A 14,492-nucleotide genomic window follows, 5' to 3' on the forward strand; every position below is an offset into this window, starting at 1 on the left:
AATCTCTCTACTATTATTCTGACATTTCACATTCCTAAAATAAAGTGGTGATCCTAACTGACCTTAGACAAGGAATTTTTACTAGGATTAAATGTCGGAATTGTGAAAAACTGAGTTTAAATGTATTTGGCTAAGGTGTATATAAACTTCCGACTTCAACTGTATGTAAATATTAGGAGGAAATAATAGACAATTCTGGAGTCATTCGATAAAACATCTGAATATTTATTGTGTGAAAATTTGTAAACTTGAAAAGGATTAAAATAATCCAACATTACTCGTGGTAAAATAAGAATAGGAAGAAAATATGACATTTACAAACATATATAAAAACATTCACAAATTCAGAATACAGTGTATCTTTTATATTGTTATATAATTGTTCCTCCTCAAAAACAGCAGGTAGCCTTGTGGTTAGACCGTTGGACTAGTAACCAAAAAGTTGCAAGATCGAATCCCTGAGCTGACAAAGTAGAAATCTGTTGTTCTGCCACTGAACAAGGCAGTTAACCCACTGTTCCTAGACTGTCATTGAAAATTAGAGTTTGTGGCATAACAACAAGAATGACTGGCATAACAACAACTCTCAACAATTCTTTAAAAGAATTGTAGAAGTCACAATTCTCAACAAAATTACAAGCAGAACTCAATAAAATGTCCCTTTGCTGTCTGGGTAGTAAACTTGTATAATTCGTTTCAAGCTTTTTTACTGTCATTATCAGGCTACATCATTTTTTTTCGATGCTACTTCATGTTCAAAACAAACCGCTGAGATGAAGGAAAAACCTTTTTTTCACTCCAGTCCACAATAAATTGTTAGCAAGCTTCAAAGGATAAAAATACAGAAGATTAAAAGACTAAATTCATTTTCTGAAGTACTTAAAAAGTTAGTCAACAGTAGTGCTACATTGTCTCTTGATTTTGAACAGTAATGAGGGCTTTTTAAGTGTCCAATGTCAATGTTGACATGTAACAGATTTTCGTCCAGAGTGCATCATATTTTATATTAATTAGCAGGTTGTTGTCCTGCTGTTCTATTCTATTCATGAAGAGCTTGAGATGAGCCTCTTTAACTTCATTAACTCCTCAGGTGTCAGTGGCACCAGAGAAGGAAATGAGGGGTTCACCATTAGAGCCATGTAAGGGTTCTCCACCCTTCCCAGTGATGTGCCTGGACAATAGCCCGGGGATGTGTGGCCTACACTATCCTGCTCCAGAGCCTGGCTGCTGGGGTGGATCTTTAAGGGGATTGGCTGGGCTTTATCCAATAGATCCTGTGGGTACATGAGTTTTGGGTGGTAGGACCTCCTGGCGTCCTCCCGGAGATCCAAATTCCAGCTGTCCGGGTTACGGACGATGCTCCCTGATGGCTGAGGCTTGTAGCTGGAGAACTGGTAGGGCGCCATGGGGCGGCGGTGACTGGTACTAGGGGAGGTGGTGGTGGTGGGCCTAGGCAGGTTCCTGTGCCTCTCCAGACTCCTCTCTCTCAGATCCCCAGAACCCCTGTCCTGGTCTTTGTGATGGTTGTGGAAGACCTGGTCAGCATGGGTGGCAATAGTGGGAGAGGTGTCAGACCAGGCCTGTGCCCTTTCCCTCTCCCTGGGCTCTGAGCCTGGGGTCTGGCCCATGGTTGGACCCTGCAGTGATAGATCCCCAGGCCGGGTGCCAGCAGGCCCACACAGCAGAACTCCTTTTACCCAGTCATGGAGCGTTGCCAGGGGGATCTGGATCTCCATCCTTCCCTCTGTCCCTCTGGGGGTACTGCGCAGAGCGTGACTAGAATTGAGAGGCCCTGGACTGTGCTTGGGGCTTTCCCCTCTCCACCTCCCCCTGGGCCAATCTGGGTACTCTCTCTTCTGGAGTTTGGGGATGTGAACCATGGAGGGGACACTATCCCTGCAACTCTTCAGCGGAGAGGGGACGGGGGACTCTTTCTTCATGCCTGGGCTGGAGGCTGAGGTCGGGCTGCGGGAGGAACCGCCAGAGGAGGAGGAAGTGAGGTTGATGACGTAGTCGTCTCTGGTCCCCAAGGGGTAGTGGTAGGTTTTCCCCAGGGGCACCTCTCCCTCCGGCGTCTCACAGCCCTCATCTTTAACCAGTCCCTTGGCGGGGTACAGAGGTGAGACCGTATTCAAGAACCTTGGGGAGTTGTTGGAGGGAGGAGGGGCGAAGGATGAAGCAGGGTGACCGCCTGACTCCTGACTAGCCTTCTTGTGACTGAGGTTGAGTGGCTCAGTCCAGCCTGAGGAGTCCTTGTACTGATTGGCCAGGAAGCGTAGGCGCTCCAGAGGCTGCTTGGCCCTCTCTGTCTGTCCTTGAGGGGAGGGGAGGCTGCTGGGGTGGCTGCTGGGGGTCAGAGGTGGGTGGACATAGGGGAGCAGATCTGGGTGGACGGGGTGGACGGGGTGGTGGTAGTACTGACGGTAGTGCACAGGCATAGGGATGATCCTCACTCTGGAGTCTGTCAGGAAGTTATGGGTGTTCTGAGAGAACAGAACAACAATGAGTTAGTCAATTCATTTAAATGTGTGTGCGTGTGTCTTTGTGTCTTCATCGGTGTATTAGTGCTTGTCACATGCTAGTGTGCATGTGTGTGTGTGTATGTTTGCTTCTTAGTGTACAGTACCTGGTGCAGGGATGTCTGTAGAGCTCTGTACGTCATGCTACGCTTGGCTGTCCTAGGGCACTCGTCCTGCTCACTGAGCCTACTGTAATGTAAACGCTTCTGCTGGCATTGTGACAGTACCTCCATGTAGTCTTCTCCTTTTACATGACACTCATACGGCAGAAGCAGCCTAAGGCAACATAAAGAACATTTATAGATTCTGAACTGATTTACACATACCACACATACACTTAATGTACTTGCATTATCTGTGTCAAAGTCATGCAAAGATATGCAAGCATCCACCGTTATGCGCAATTACACAGGTATATGCAGACAAACATTCAAGCACACACGCGAGCACAGACACGCTTGTATAATAAGTTTTCTCTGACTTACTTCTCGTAGTGTCTACGGGTGCAGGTGGCTGCACTGGTACTTCTGGGGTTTCCTCCCAGGGTGTTGTATACTTGCTTCCACATCTGCTGGGCCGTCACCTGGGAAAGATTCAGGATTATTTTAACACCATTGTATACTGTATGTAACATAGACATACATGAAATGTGATGCCATACATTACAAGTTTTAACAACATCCTAACAGGTATAATAAACCATCTAACCACATGCACAGATGTATAATAGACAAGTTTAATAATACGCTTCTTTCTCTAGTCAATATCATTAATAGTTGTTGTTGTATCTCTTGATAAAGAGTGGTTTGACTCTTATCCCTCCAAACTTGTCAAGGAGAGATCATGTTGTATCAAAACCTTGATAGGAATGCCAGTCTGGCAGCCTGTCAATGTAGCAGCTACCAAAGTGCTATAATACATACTGCCTATCTGTATCATATGACACTAGTAATATCTCCCTGCCGCTGCTACAGTCATTTGAGATTGTTTCCTTAAGCAAATAAAAACAATAACTTCCGTGAGAAAGAAATGGATCTTTGACACAGACACAAATGGTTGGTATACCTCAGTTTACTAAATAAATATATATTACATTTCCTGCTCAGACATAAGGCTATGGGTGATATTTAAGTGACAGGAGGATAGTTTACTTTAAATACAAATTAACATGATTTTCTGTTGAATCTGTGATTTGACTTGAAATATGAATTGTTCACACCTATTTTAATCAGAAATCAAGAGTGCACAAATAATACATATTAGAAATGTTATTGTTATTTTACCTGGTGGTAGCCACCCAAGCTTTTCACAGTCTTGTACATCATGAACAGACCGACTAGAAATATAGAAGCAATAAACAAAATATCAGCTGTACATCCAGTCTGAGAGATCTCAATTACTGTGTATGCGCGTGCAAGCACTGTATGTGTGTGCATGCTTGCCTGTGTCTGTGTGTGTGCGCATGCAAGCGTGCATGTGCATTTTTATTTGCAGTACAGTATACTCACTCTGTTTGAAGCCCAGGTGTGGTATTTTCTCTATGGGTGTATTTCTCTTCTTCATGTACAGATGGAGGTCTTTGAGGAAGGTCTCCTCTCCCAATTCTTCGCGCTGTTCTGAGGGTCTCTCATCCTGGTTCTTTCCATGGGCCATTTTTTTCTGCCTGAGTACAAACACACAATACACCCACAACATTACCACAATGTTTACACAACATACTGAAGAAGACAACAGCATCATGTTGTACATTCATCATTGACATTCATAGTTTAAAAAGGTACAGTAGCCTAACAGTATTTTAAGCAATAATCTCTCACACATCAACAACATACTGTACAGTATTTACAATGCACATTCAACATTTTGACTGAGGCTTCCCTACAAATCAAACAATGAGTTTGACTGATGAACCGACAAATAAAACCACTTTGACTACTATACACATTTCAACCCGTCTTCAATTGCCAACAGTTGATTTACAGTAACCATGCTCCAAAATAGAACTGATGATGATAACTAAATATCACCACAACCCTGTTCTCAACGCAATGTGTGACTGATCATGGTTAAACATGCCTATGTGTTTGGCCACTGATCGAACTCAACCATGTGTTTGTCCCTGTCAACACCCAAGGCTGTCACAATTGGCAAACTGTTCTGTTTTCTGTTCTATTGGAAAGGACAGATCAATCATAGACTAGGGCTGTATTCAGTTCACAACATTACAGATAGAAATGCAACATAAAAACCCAACATTACCCGCTATTCTGCTAAATGGACAATCATGTTATACACAAAACTTTTACATCTGAATGTTGTGTAACATTTCACCCTTCTAAAAAGACCATTGGATAAATGACATATGTGCCCTGCCGAGCTATGAGATTGGAGAGTGGAGGAGAGTCAGAGACGGAATATGGTACACTCACATCTGTGTGCCACTTTGTTACTCAACATTTAATCTCTATGAGAGATATGTCTGTTTTATAGATTCTGATAAGGTCCTCTTTCATGGTCTATTTCTTACATATGTGAATTAAATGTTTAAATATTTTGTTTGTTTTATTATTTCATGAACATTTAATTCACATATTTTATGCACAAGGACCTTAAAGATCAACCACGAAAGAGGCAGTACACAAAGTATAAAAATATGTCCCTTTCATCACACTGTGAATGTGTTTTCGGGGTCTCTTGCAAAGTTAAGTTAATTATGACAGATTTTTCAGTTTCACTCTGTGTTGCTGAATAGAACCACAACCAGCAATTGGTTTCCGAGGCACCCAGGTAGAGAGTAAGCATCTAGACTGACACAATCGCCTGTGTGTTGACATACAGCGCATTTGGAAAGTATTCAGACCTCTTAACTTTTTCCACATTTTGTTACATTACAGCCTTATTCTAAAATTCATAAAATCGTTTTTTTTCCCTCATCAATCGACACACAATACCCCATAATGACAAAACAAAAATAGGTTTTTAGAAATGTTTGCAAATGTGTATATATATATATATATATAAAAAAAGAAATACCTTATTTACACAAGTATTCAGACCCTTTGTTATGAGACTCGAAATTGAGCTCAGGTGCATCCTGTTTCCATTGATCATCCTTGAGATGTTTCTACAACTTTATTGGAGTCCACCTGTGGTAAATTTAATTGATTGGACATTCGGAAAGGCACACACCTGCCTATATAAGGTCCCACAGTTGACAGGTTTTGTCAGAGCAAAAACCAAGCCATGAGGTTGAAGGAATTGTTCTTAGAGCTCTGAGTCAGTATTGTGTCGAGACACAGATCTGGGGGAAGGGTACCAAAACATTTCTGCAGCAGAAATGGTCCCTAAGAAGGTCCCTAAGAACACAGTGGCCTCCATCACTCTTAAATGGAAAAAGGTTGGGACCACCAAGACGCTTCCTAGAGCTGGCCGCCTGGCCAAACTGAGCAATCAAGGAAGAAGTAGCTTGGTCAGGGAGGTGACCAAGAACCAGATGGTCAGTCTGACAGATCTCCAGAGTTCCTCTGTGGAGACAGGAGAAACTTCCAGAAGGACAACCATCTCTGCATCACTCCACCAATCAGACCTTTATAGTAGAGTGGCCAGATGAAAGCCACCCCTCAGTAAAAGGCACATGACAGCCCGCATGGAGTTTACCAAAAGGTAGCTAAAGGACTCAGACCATGAGAAACAAAATGCTCTGATCTGAATTCCAAGCGTCACGCACAAAGGAAACATCTCTCGAGAGACCTGAAAATAGCTGTGCAGCTACGCTCCCCATCCAACCTGACAAAGCTTGAAAGGATCTGCAGAGAAGAATGGGAGAAACTCGCCAAATACAGGTGTGCCAAGCTTGTAGCGTCATACCCAAGAATACTCGAGGCTGTAATCGCTGCCAAAGGTGCTTCAACAAAGTACTGAGTAAAGGGTCTGAATACTTATGTTAATGTGATATTTCAGTTTGTAATTTCTTATACATTTACAAAAAAAAAATTGGGGGGGAATAACAAAATCAATGTGGGCCCCCTGGTGGTGCCCTGTCGGTATTTGGCCAAGATTACCACAAGTTTAGATAGCTAGACAAACTTACCAATCCAAGCATTTTCACTGACATGGCTAATTGAGTGACTGTCAGTAACTGACATGACAGAAAAACTGCTGATGTACAACCACATTTTATAATTGCACCTTGTGTATTCTACTATACTAACTCTCAACAGTTAATTGAGACCCCGACTGAGTTCCTACATAAAACATTTTTTTTTAAAGTGTGTTGATCGTGGGCCCCCTAGTGGCCAGGGACCCTAAGCGACCGCTTATGCCGCTTATGCCTGGAGTACGGCCCTGAATAGTGGTCTCCCTAAGCAGACGGCTTGCCTCTCACAATGTTAACAGTGTTCCAGCGTACACTGTTCTTTTGCACATTGCTGTTCCCCTAGGTCTGGGATTTCCAAGACAACTAATATAGCTTCGGGCAATTCAATGTGAAATGTGAAATCACAGCAATTTACCACTTTATTTAAAAACCTTTCACCAAGCTTGGGACCCTGGGACAGAACACCTCCCTCTGCAACTGGACTTCCTGACGGGCTTAGTCCCCTCCTGTACTCACTGTTCACCCAAGACTGCGTGGCCACGCACGACTCCACACCATCATCAAGTTTGTTGACGCCACGACAATGGTAGGCCTGATCACCGGCAACGATGAGACAGCCTACATGGAGAAGGTCAGAAACCTGGCAGTGTGGTGCCAGGACAACAACCTCTCCCTCAACGTTAGTAAGACCAAGGAACTGATCGTGGACTGCTGGAGAAAGAGGGGCGAGGACGCCCCCATCCACATCGACGGGGTTGTTGTGGAGGTTGAAAAGATTTGGCATGGGCCCTCAAATCCTCAAAAAGTTATATAGCTCTGCCCCAGTGATGTACTGGGCTGTCCGCAACACCCTCTATAGCGCCATGTGATTGATGGCAGTGCAGTTGCCATACCATGCTGGCTGCATCACTGCTTGGTATGGCAACTGCCCCGCCATCAATCACATGGTGCTATAGAGGGTGGTGCGGACAGCCCAGTACATCACTGGGGCAGAGCTCCCTGCCATCCAGTACTTCTTTATCAGGCGGTGTAAAAGGAACGCCTGGAAAAATGTTAAAGACTCCAGCCCCCCAAGGCATAGCCTGTTTTCTCACCTTCCACACAGCAAACAGTACCGGAGCATCAAATCTGACACCAACAGGCTCCTGAACAGTGTCACGTCCTGGCCAGTATAAGGGTTAATTGTTATTGTAGTTTGGTCAGGACGTGGCAGAGGGTATTTGGTTTATGTGGTTCGGGGTGGTGGTTTTTCTAAAAAGGGCATTTGATTTATGTATTCCGTGGCTTTTGGGCACTGTTCCTTGTTTATGTAATTCTATGTTTAGTCTAGGTAATCTGTTTCTATGTTGAGTTTATTGGGGTGGACTTCCAATTGAAGGCAGCTGTTTGGTGTTGCCTTTGACTGGAAGTCCTATATTAGTTGGGTGTGTTTGTCTGTGTATTTGTGGGAGATTGTTTCTTGTCTAGCATGTATGAGCCTGAGAAGACTGTCGGTATATCGTGAGTTCGTTTTGTTGTTTTTGTGTTCATTTTGATTTAATAAATGTTCAAAATGAACAAACACAGTCCTGCTGCATTTTGGTCCTCCTTCACCGACGATAACCGTGACAGAATCTCCCACCAAACCAGGACCAAGCAGCAGAGGAACGAGGAGGAAGGATGGACATGGGCCGAGTTAAGGAGGAGCGTTTCCAGGGCGATGGAAGAGTTTAGGAAATTCGAGATGCAGCCCCAATAATTTTTTGGGGGGAGGCACAAGGGCAGTTTTGCGGGGCAAGAATGGAGCCCCAGGCCAGCTCCCCGCACTAGCCTGGAGGTACGTGTTCCCAGTCTGGTACGTCCAGTACCAGCACCACGCACCAGGCTTCAAGTGCGTCATCCCAGTCCGACGTCGCTAGAACTGCCCGTCAGTCAAGAGTCGCCAGAACTGCCCGTCAGTCAAGAGTCGCCCGAACTACCCGTCAGTTAAGAGTCGCCCGAACTGCCCGTCAGTCAAGAGTCGCCCGAACTGCCCGTCAGTCAAGAGTCGCCCGAACTGCCCGTCAGTCAAGAGTCGCCCGAACTGCCCGTCAGTCAAGAGTCGCCCAAGCTGCCCGTCAGTCAAGAGTCGCCCGAGCCGCCCGTCAGTGAAGAGTCACCAGAGCCACCCACTAGTCAGGAGCTGCCAGAGTGGCCAGACTGCCCGGAGATGCCAGAGTGGCCAGACTGCCCGGAGATGCCAGAGTGGCCAGACTGCCCGGAGATGCCAGAGTGGCCAGACTGTCCGGCGATGCCAGAGTGGCCCGACTGTCTTCCGGGTCTGCCAGAGTGGCCCGACTGTCTTCCGGGTCTGCCAGAGTGGCCCGACTGTCTTCCGGGTCTGCCAGAGTGGCCCGACTGTCTTCCGGGTCTGCCAGAGTGGCCCGACTGTCTTCCGGGTCTGCCAGAGTGACCCGACTGTCTTCCGGGTCTGCCAGAGTGGCCCGACTGTCTTCCGGGTCTGCCAGAGTGGCCCGTCTACCCGGAGCTGCCGGGGTGGGTCGTCTGCCCGGAACTGCCTGAACCAGAGCCACCTCCAGATATAGGTGGGTTGGGGAGGGGGGGTGTAGCACAGTGCCGTCGTTGACAGCAGCCACCCTTCCTTCCCTCCCTTTAGTTAGGGGGATTTTTTTGTTGTTATTTGGGGTTTTTGTTATTTTTGAGGTGCTTCCGGGGTTAGCACCTTTGGGGGGGGGGGGGGGGGTACTGTCACGTCCTGGCCAGTATAAGGGTTAATTGTTATTGTAGTTTGGTCAGGACGTGGCAGAGGGTATTTGGTTTATGTGGTTCGGGGTGGTGGTTTTTCTAAAAAGGGCATTTGATTTATGTATTCCGGGGTTTTTGGGCACTGTTCCTTGTTTATGTAATTCTATGTTTAGTCTAGGTAATCTGTTTCTATGTTGAGTTTATTGGGGTGGACTTCCAATTGAAGGCATCTGTTTGGTGTTGCCTTTGATTGGAAGTCCTATATTAGTTGGGTGTGTTTGTCTGTGTATTTGTGGGAGATTGTTTCTTGTCTAGCATGTATGAGCCTGAGAAGACTGTCGGTGTATTGTGAGTTCGTTTTGTTGTTTTTGTGTTCATTTTGATTTAATAAATGTTCAAAATGAACAAACACAGTCCTGCTGCATTTTGGTCCTCCTTCACCGACGATAACCGTGACAAACAGCTTCTATTCCCAAGCCATTAGACTGCTAAATAGATGGCAAAATGGCTACATGGACTATATGCATTAACCCTTCTATTTTATTGGTATTTTTGCACTGACTTTATGCACACTCTACACACTCACTCACAGACACTCACACTGACACACTCATGCACGCATGCACACACACACACATACTTAATTTGCTCACACACACATATAACACAAACACATTCATACTGATTCTACACATGCACATACAATCATCAAATGCACTGCTGCTACACTGTTTATAATATATCCTGATGCCTTGTCACCTTACCCCTATACATATCTAACCCTACCACTACAGTATCCCTGCACATTGTAAATATGGTATTGGCACTGACCCTGGAACTGTCCCTGTATATAGCTTACTCATTATGTTCTTATTATTTATTTTTCTAGTGTGTTTTTGGTCCACTGGACTTTTTATTAAAAAAAATTATAATACAACTAATATGTACTACTGCATTGTTGGGAAAGAGCAAGCAAGAAAGGCTGTACTAGTGTACGTGACAATAACAACTTCAAACTTTAAAGGAAAAAAAATGTCATATCCAAATTGAATTCCCATACCCTTTTTATCCCCTGTATTGAATAATTGTATGACATTTAATGGAAATTTGACTCTGAATCAGACAAGAATCAGACAAGAATATGGCGTATACATTGTATTGGAAATACCATCAGTACCAAGAGTAGTATTAGTGGCTCCAAGATTTAACCACATCAGTGCCTCCTCTCACCTATAAAGACTTGTGGATTGGGAAGAAACCAAGATGATATCAGAACCATCAACCAAGCCGTAAGAAAGTAACACAAGTATTTAGTGGAGCTGCTCACCTGTGATTTCAGAGACAGAATGGAGATGGATGGGTCTCAGTCTCAGGCCTCTGCACCAGGCTACAGCGAATCCACAGGCTCTATAGATCAGGGTTTATATTTCCAGAGAGGTAGCTACAATACAGACTCAGCTCCTGTCTCTGTATGTCTCCTCCCACTCTCCACAGTCAAGACAGTATTGTCACCTCTCCCTGTCACACATATATACTAAAACACACCTGGTATGTGCACCTGAATAACATTTCGGACCAACGCTCTCAGGGAGGTTTATACCCAGAGTGCTTCATGCTGGGAGTTGGAAGTCGGACCAGTCCAACCTGCTCGTGGCAGCGTGCCAAAGGCGTGGCATCAGAATGGTCCACATAATTAGCCAGAATATAGAAAAAATTGCTGAGAAAAGGTGTTTTGTTCGTTATTGGTAACGACAGCCATTCACTCATGCATACTTTTACTTGTTGTCAATAATAGTTTTTTGTCAATGCCGTCTCCTGTGTTGATGCATACATTGATAATTGGTGGAATGTAAACATCTTTGAGGGAAGTACCCTACATGACCAAAAGTATGTGGACACCTGCTCGTTAACCATTTAATTCCAAAATCATGGGCATTAATATGGAGGCGGTACCCCCTTTGCTTCTATAACAGCCTCCACTCTTCTGGAAAGGATTTCCACTAGATGGTGGAACATTGCTGCGGGGTCTTGCTTTCATTCAGCCACAAGAGCATTAGTGAGGTTGGGCACTGATGTTGGGCAATTAGGCCTGGCTTGCAGTCGGCGATCCAATGCATCCCAAAAGTGTTCGATGGGGTTGAGGTCAGGGCTCTGTGCAGGACAGTCAAGTTATTCCACACCGATCTCGACAAAACATTTCTGTATAGACCTTGCTATGTGCATGGGGGCATTGGCATGCTGAAAGAGAAAAGGGCCTTCCCCAAACTGTTGCCACAAAGTTGGAAGCACAGAATCGTCTAGAATGTCATTGTATGCTGTAGTGTTAAGGTTTCCCTTCATTGGTACTAAGGGGCCTAGCCCGAACCATGAAAACCAGCCCCAGACCATTGTTCCTCCTCCACCAAACCTTACAGTTGGCACTATGCATTGGGGCAGGTAGCGTTCTCCTGGCATCTGCCAAACCCAGATTCATCCGTCGGACTGCTAGATGGTGAAGGGTGATTCATCACTCCAGAGAACGCATTTCCACTGCTCCAGAGTCCAATGGCGGCAAGCTTTACACCACTCCAGCCGACACTTAGCGTTGCGCATGGTGATCTTAGACTTGTGTGCGGCTGCTCAGCCATGGAAACCCATTTCATGAAGCTACTGACAAACAATTATTGTGCTGACGTTGCTTCCAGAGGCAGTTTGGAACCGAGGACAGACACTCAGCGGTCCTGTTCTGTGAACTTGTGTGGCCTACCACTTCGTGGCTGAGCCGTTGTTGCTCCTAGACATTTCCACTTCCAATAACAGAACTTACAGTTGACTGGGGCAGATCTAACAAGACAGAAATTTGACAAATTGACTTGTTGGAAAGGTGGCAGCCTATGACGGTGCCACGTTGAAAGTCACTGAGCTCCTCAGTAAGGCCGTTCTACTGCCAATGTTTGTCTATGGAGATTGCATGGCTGTGTGCTCGGTTTTATACACCTGTCAACAACGGGTGTGGCTGAAATAGCCGAATCCACTAATTTGAAAGGGTGTCCACATTTTTTTGTATATACAGTGTATGTGGCCTTATGCCCATAGAAGCAACCCACTGGGCACAAACTGGTTGAATAAACATTGTTTCAACGTAATTTGTCTAAATTTTGTGAAGTGGAATCTACATGGAAAATACACTGGATTTGAAAAAAGTCATCAACGAAACTGTTGTTTTTTAAGGGTGAAATTTCCACCACAAGATTCAGTCATCATTGTAACCAGTTTTCAACAAAGAAAAACCTTGTGGAAAATAGTTGAATTTGTAACTTTGAAACAATCTTCAACATTATATCCACTATAAGAATAAACCCATAGGCTGGGCAGTACCTAGTACCGGAGAGTTGATCTGTAACTATTAATTTGGTATCCCTTCCATGGTTTTAACGAAGCCCAGCTTTTATATTTGTCACTGACTACTATGTGCTATCCTATGTGCTATACTAATGTGCTATTACTTATTACTTACTAATTACTTAATAACTAAATACGGTGCATTCGGAAATCATTCAGACCCCTTCCACATTTTGTTACGTAACAGCCTTATTCTAAAATGTATTAAATAAAAAACGTGAATGTTTATCAGTGGCAGGAACTTGGATATTAGTCAGGCTCGAGGGAAAGATGAGCAATCAAATAAAATTGTATTAGTCACATGCGCCGACAACAGGTGTAGACCTTACATTGAAATGCTTACTTACGAGCCCCTAACCAACAATGCAGTTTCAAAAAATACAGATAAGAATAAGAGATAAATGTAACAAGTAATTAAAGATCAGCAGTGAAATAACAATAGGGAAAATATATACGGGGGGTACCGATACGGAGTCAATGTGCGGGGGCACCGGTTATTTGAGTTAGTATGTACACCTAGGTAGAGTTATTAAAGTGACTATGCATAGATGACAACAGAGAGAAGCAGTGGTGTAAAAAGGGGGTGGGGGGGACTGCAAATAGTCTGGGTAGCCATTTGACTAGATGTTCAGGAGTCTTATGGCTTGGGGGTAGAAGCTGTTTAGAAGCCTCTTGGACCTAGACTTGGTGCTCTGGTACCGCTTGCCGTGCGGTAGCAGAGAGAACAGTCTATGACTAGGGTGGCTGGAGTCTTTGACAATGTTTAGGGCCTTCCTCTGACACCGCCTGGTATAGAGGTCCTGGATGGCAGGAAGCTTGGCCCCAGTGATGTACTGGGCCGTTCGCACTACCCTCTTTAGTGCCTTGCAGTTGGAGGCCAGGCAGAGATGCAACCAGTCAGGATGCTCTCGAATGGTGCAGCTGAGGACCCATGACAAATCTTTTCAGTCTCCTGAGGGGGAATAGGTTTTGTCGTGCCCTCTTCATGATTGTCTTGGTGTGCTTGTACCATGTTAGTTTGTTGGTGATGTGGACACCAAGGAACTTGAAGCTCTCAACCTGCTCTACTGCAGCCCTGTCGATGAGAATGGGGGCGTGCTCGGTCCTCTTTTTCCTGTAGTCCACATTCCTTTCCTTTGTCTTGATCACGTTGAGGGAGAGGTTGTTGTCCTGACACCACACGGCCAGGTCTCTGACCTCCTCACTATAGGCTGTCTCGTCATTGTCGGTGATCAGGCCTACCACTGTTGTGTCATCGGCAAATTTAATGATGGTGTTGGAGTTGTGCCTGGCCGTGCAGTCATGAGTGAACAGGGAGTACAGGAGGGGACTGAGCACACACCACTGAAGGGCCCCTGTGTTGAGGATCAGCGTGGCGGATGTATTGTTACCTACCTTTACCACCTGGGGGCGGCCCATCGAGTTGCAGAGGGAGGTGTTTAGTCCCAGGGTCCTTAGCTTATTGATGAGCTTTGAGGGCACTATGGTGTTGAACGCTGAGCTGTAGTCAATGAATAGCATTCTCACGTACGTGTTCCTTTTGTCCATGTGGGAAAGGGCAGTGTGGAGTGCAATGGAGATTGCATCATCTGTGGGTCTGTTGGGGCGGTATGCAAATTGGAGTGAGTCTAGGGTTTCTGGGATAATGTGTTGATGTAAGCAATGACCAGCCTTTCAAAGCACTTCGTGGCTACAGACGTGAGTGCTACAGGTCGGTAGTCATTTAAGTAGGTTACCTTAGTGTGCTTGGGCACAGGGACTATGATGCTCTG

The 14,492-nt window shown here is 45.1% G+C and overlaps 1 protein-coding gene across 1 annotated transcript; it reads right to left on the bottom strand.

The window, feature by feature from the left end:
• Positions 1–232: 232 nt before the first annotated feature.
• Positions 233–10,896, bottom strand: LOC106567525 (uncharacterized). Its single transcript, XM_014136882.3, has 6 exons — positions 10,667–10,896; positions 4,028–4,182; positions 3,803–3,855; positions 3,005–3,102; positions 2,627–2,795; positions 233–2,483 (listed from the first exon to the last, which is right to left on the bottom strand). Exons 2-6 carry the CDS (start codon positions 4,170–4,172, stop codon positions 1,044–1,046), a joined length of 1,905 nt encoding a protein of 634 aa, XP_013992357.1. The 5' UTR covers positions 4,173–4,182; positions 10,667–10,896; the 3' UTR covers positions 233–1,043.
• Positions 10,897–14,492: the final 3,596 nt, after the last annotated feature.

This window comes from Salmo salar, chromosome 01 (assembly GCF_965601325.2).
Source record: "Salmo salar chromosome 01, fSalSal1, whole genome shotgun sequence".
In the NCBI taxonomy this organism is placed as follows: domain Eukaryota; kingdom Metazoa; phylum Chordata; class Actinopteri; order Salmoniformes; family Salmonidae; genus Salmo; species Salmo salar.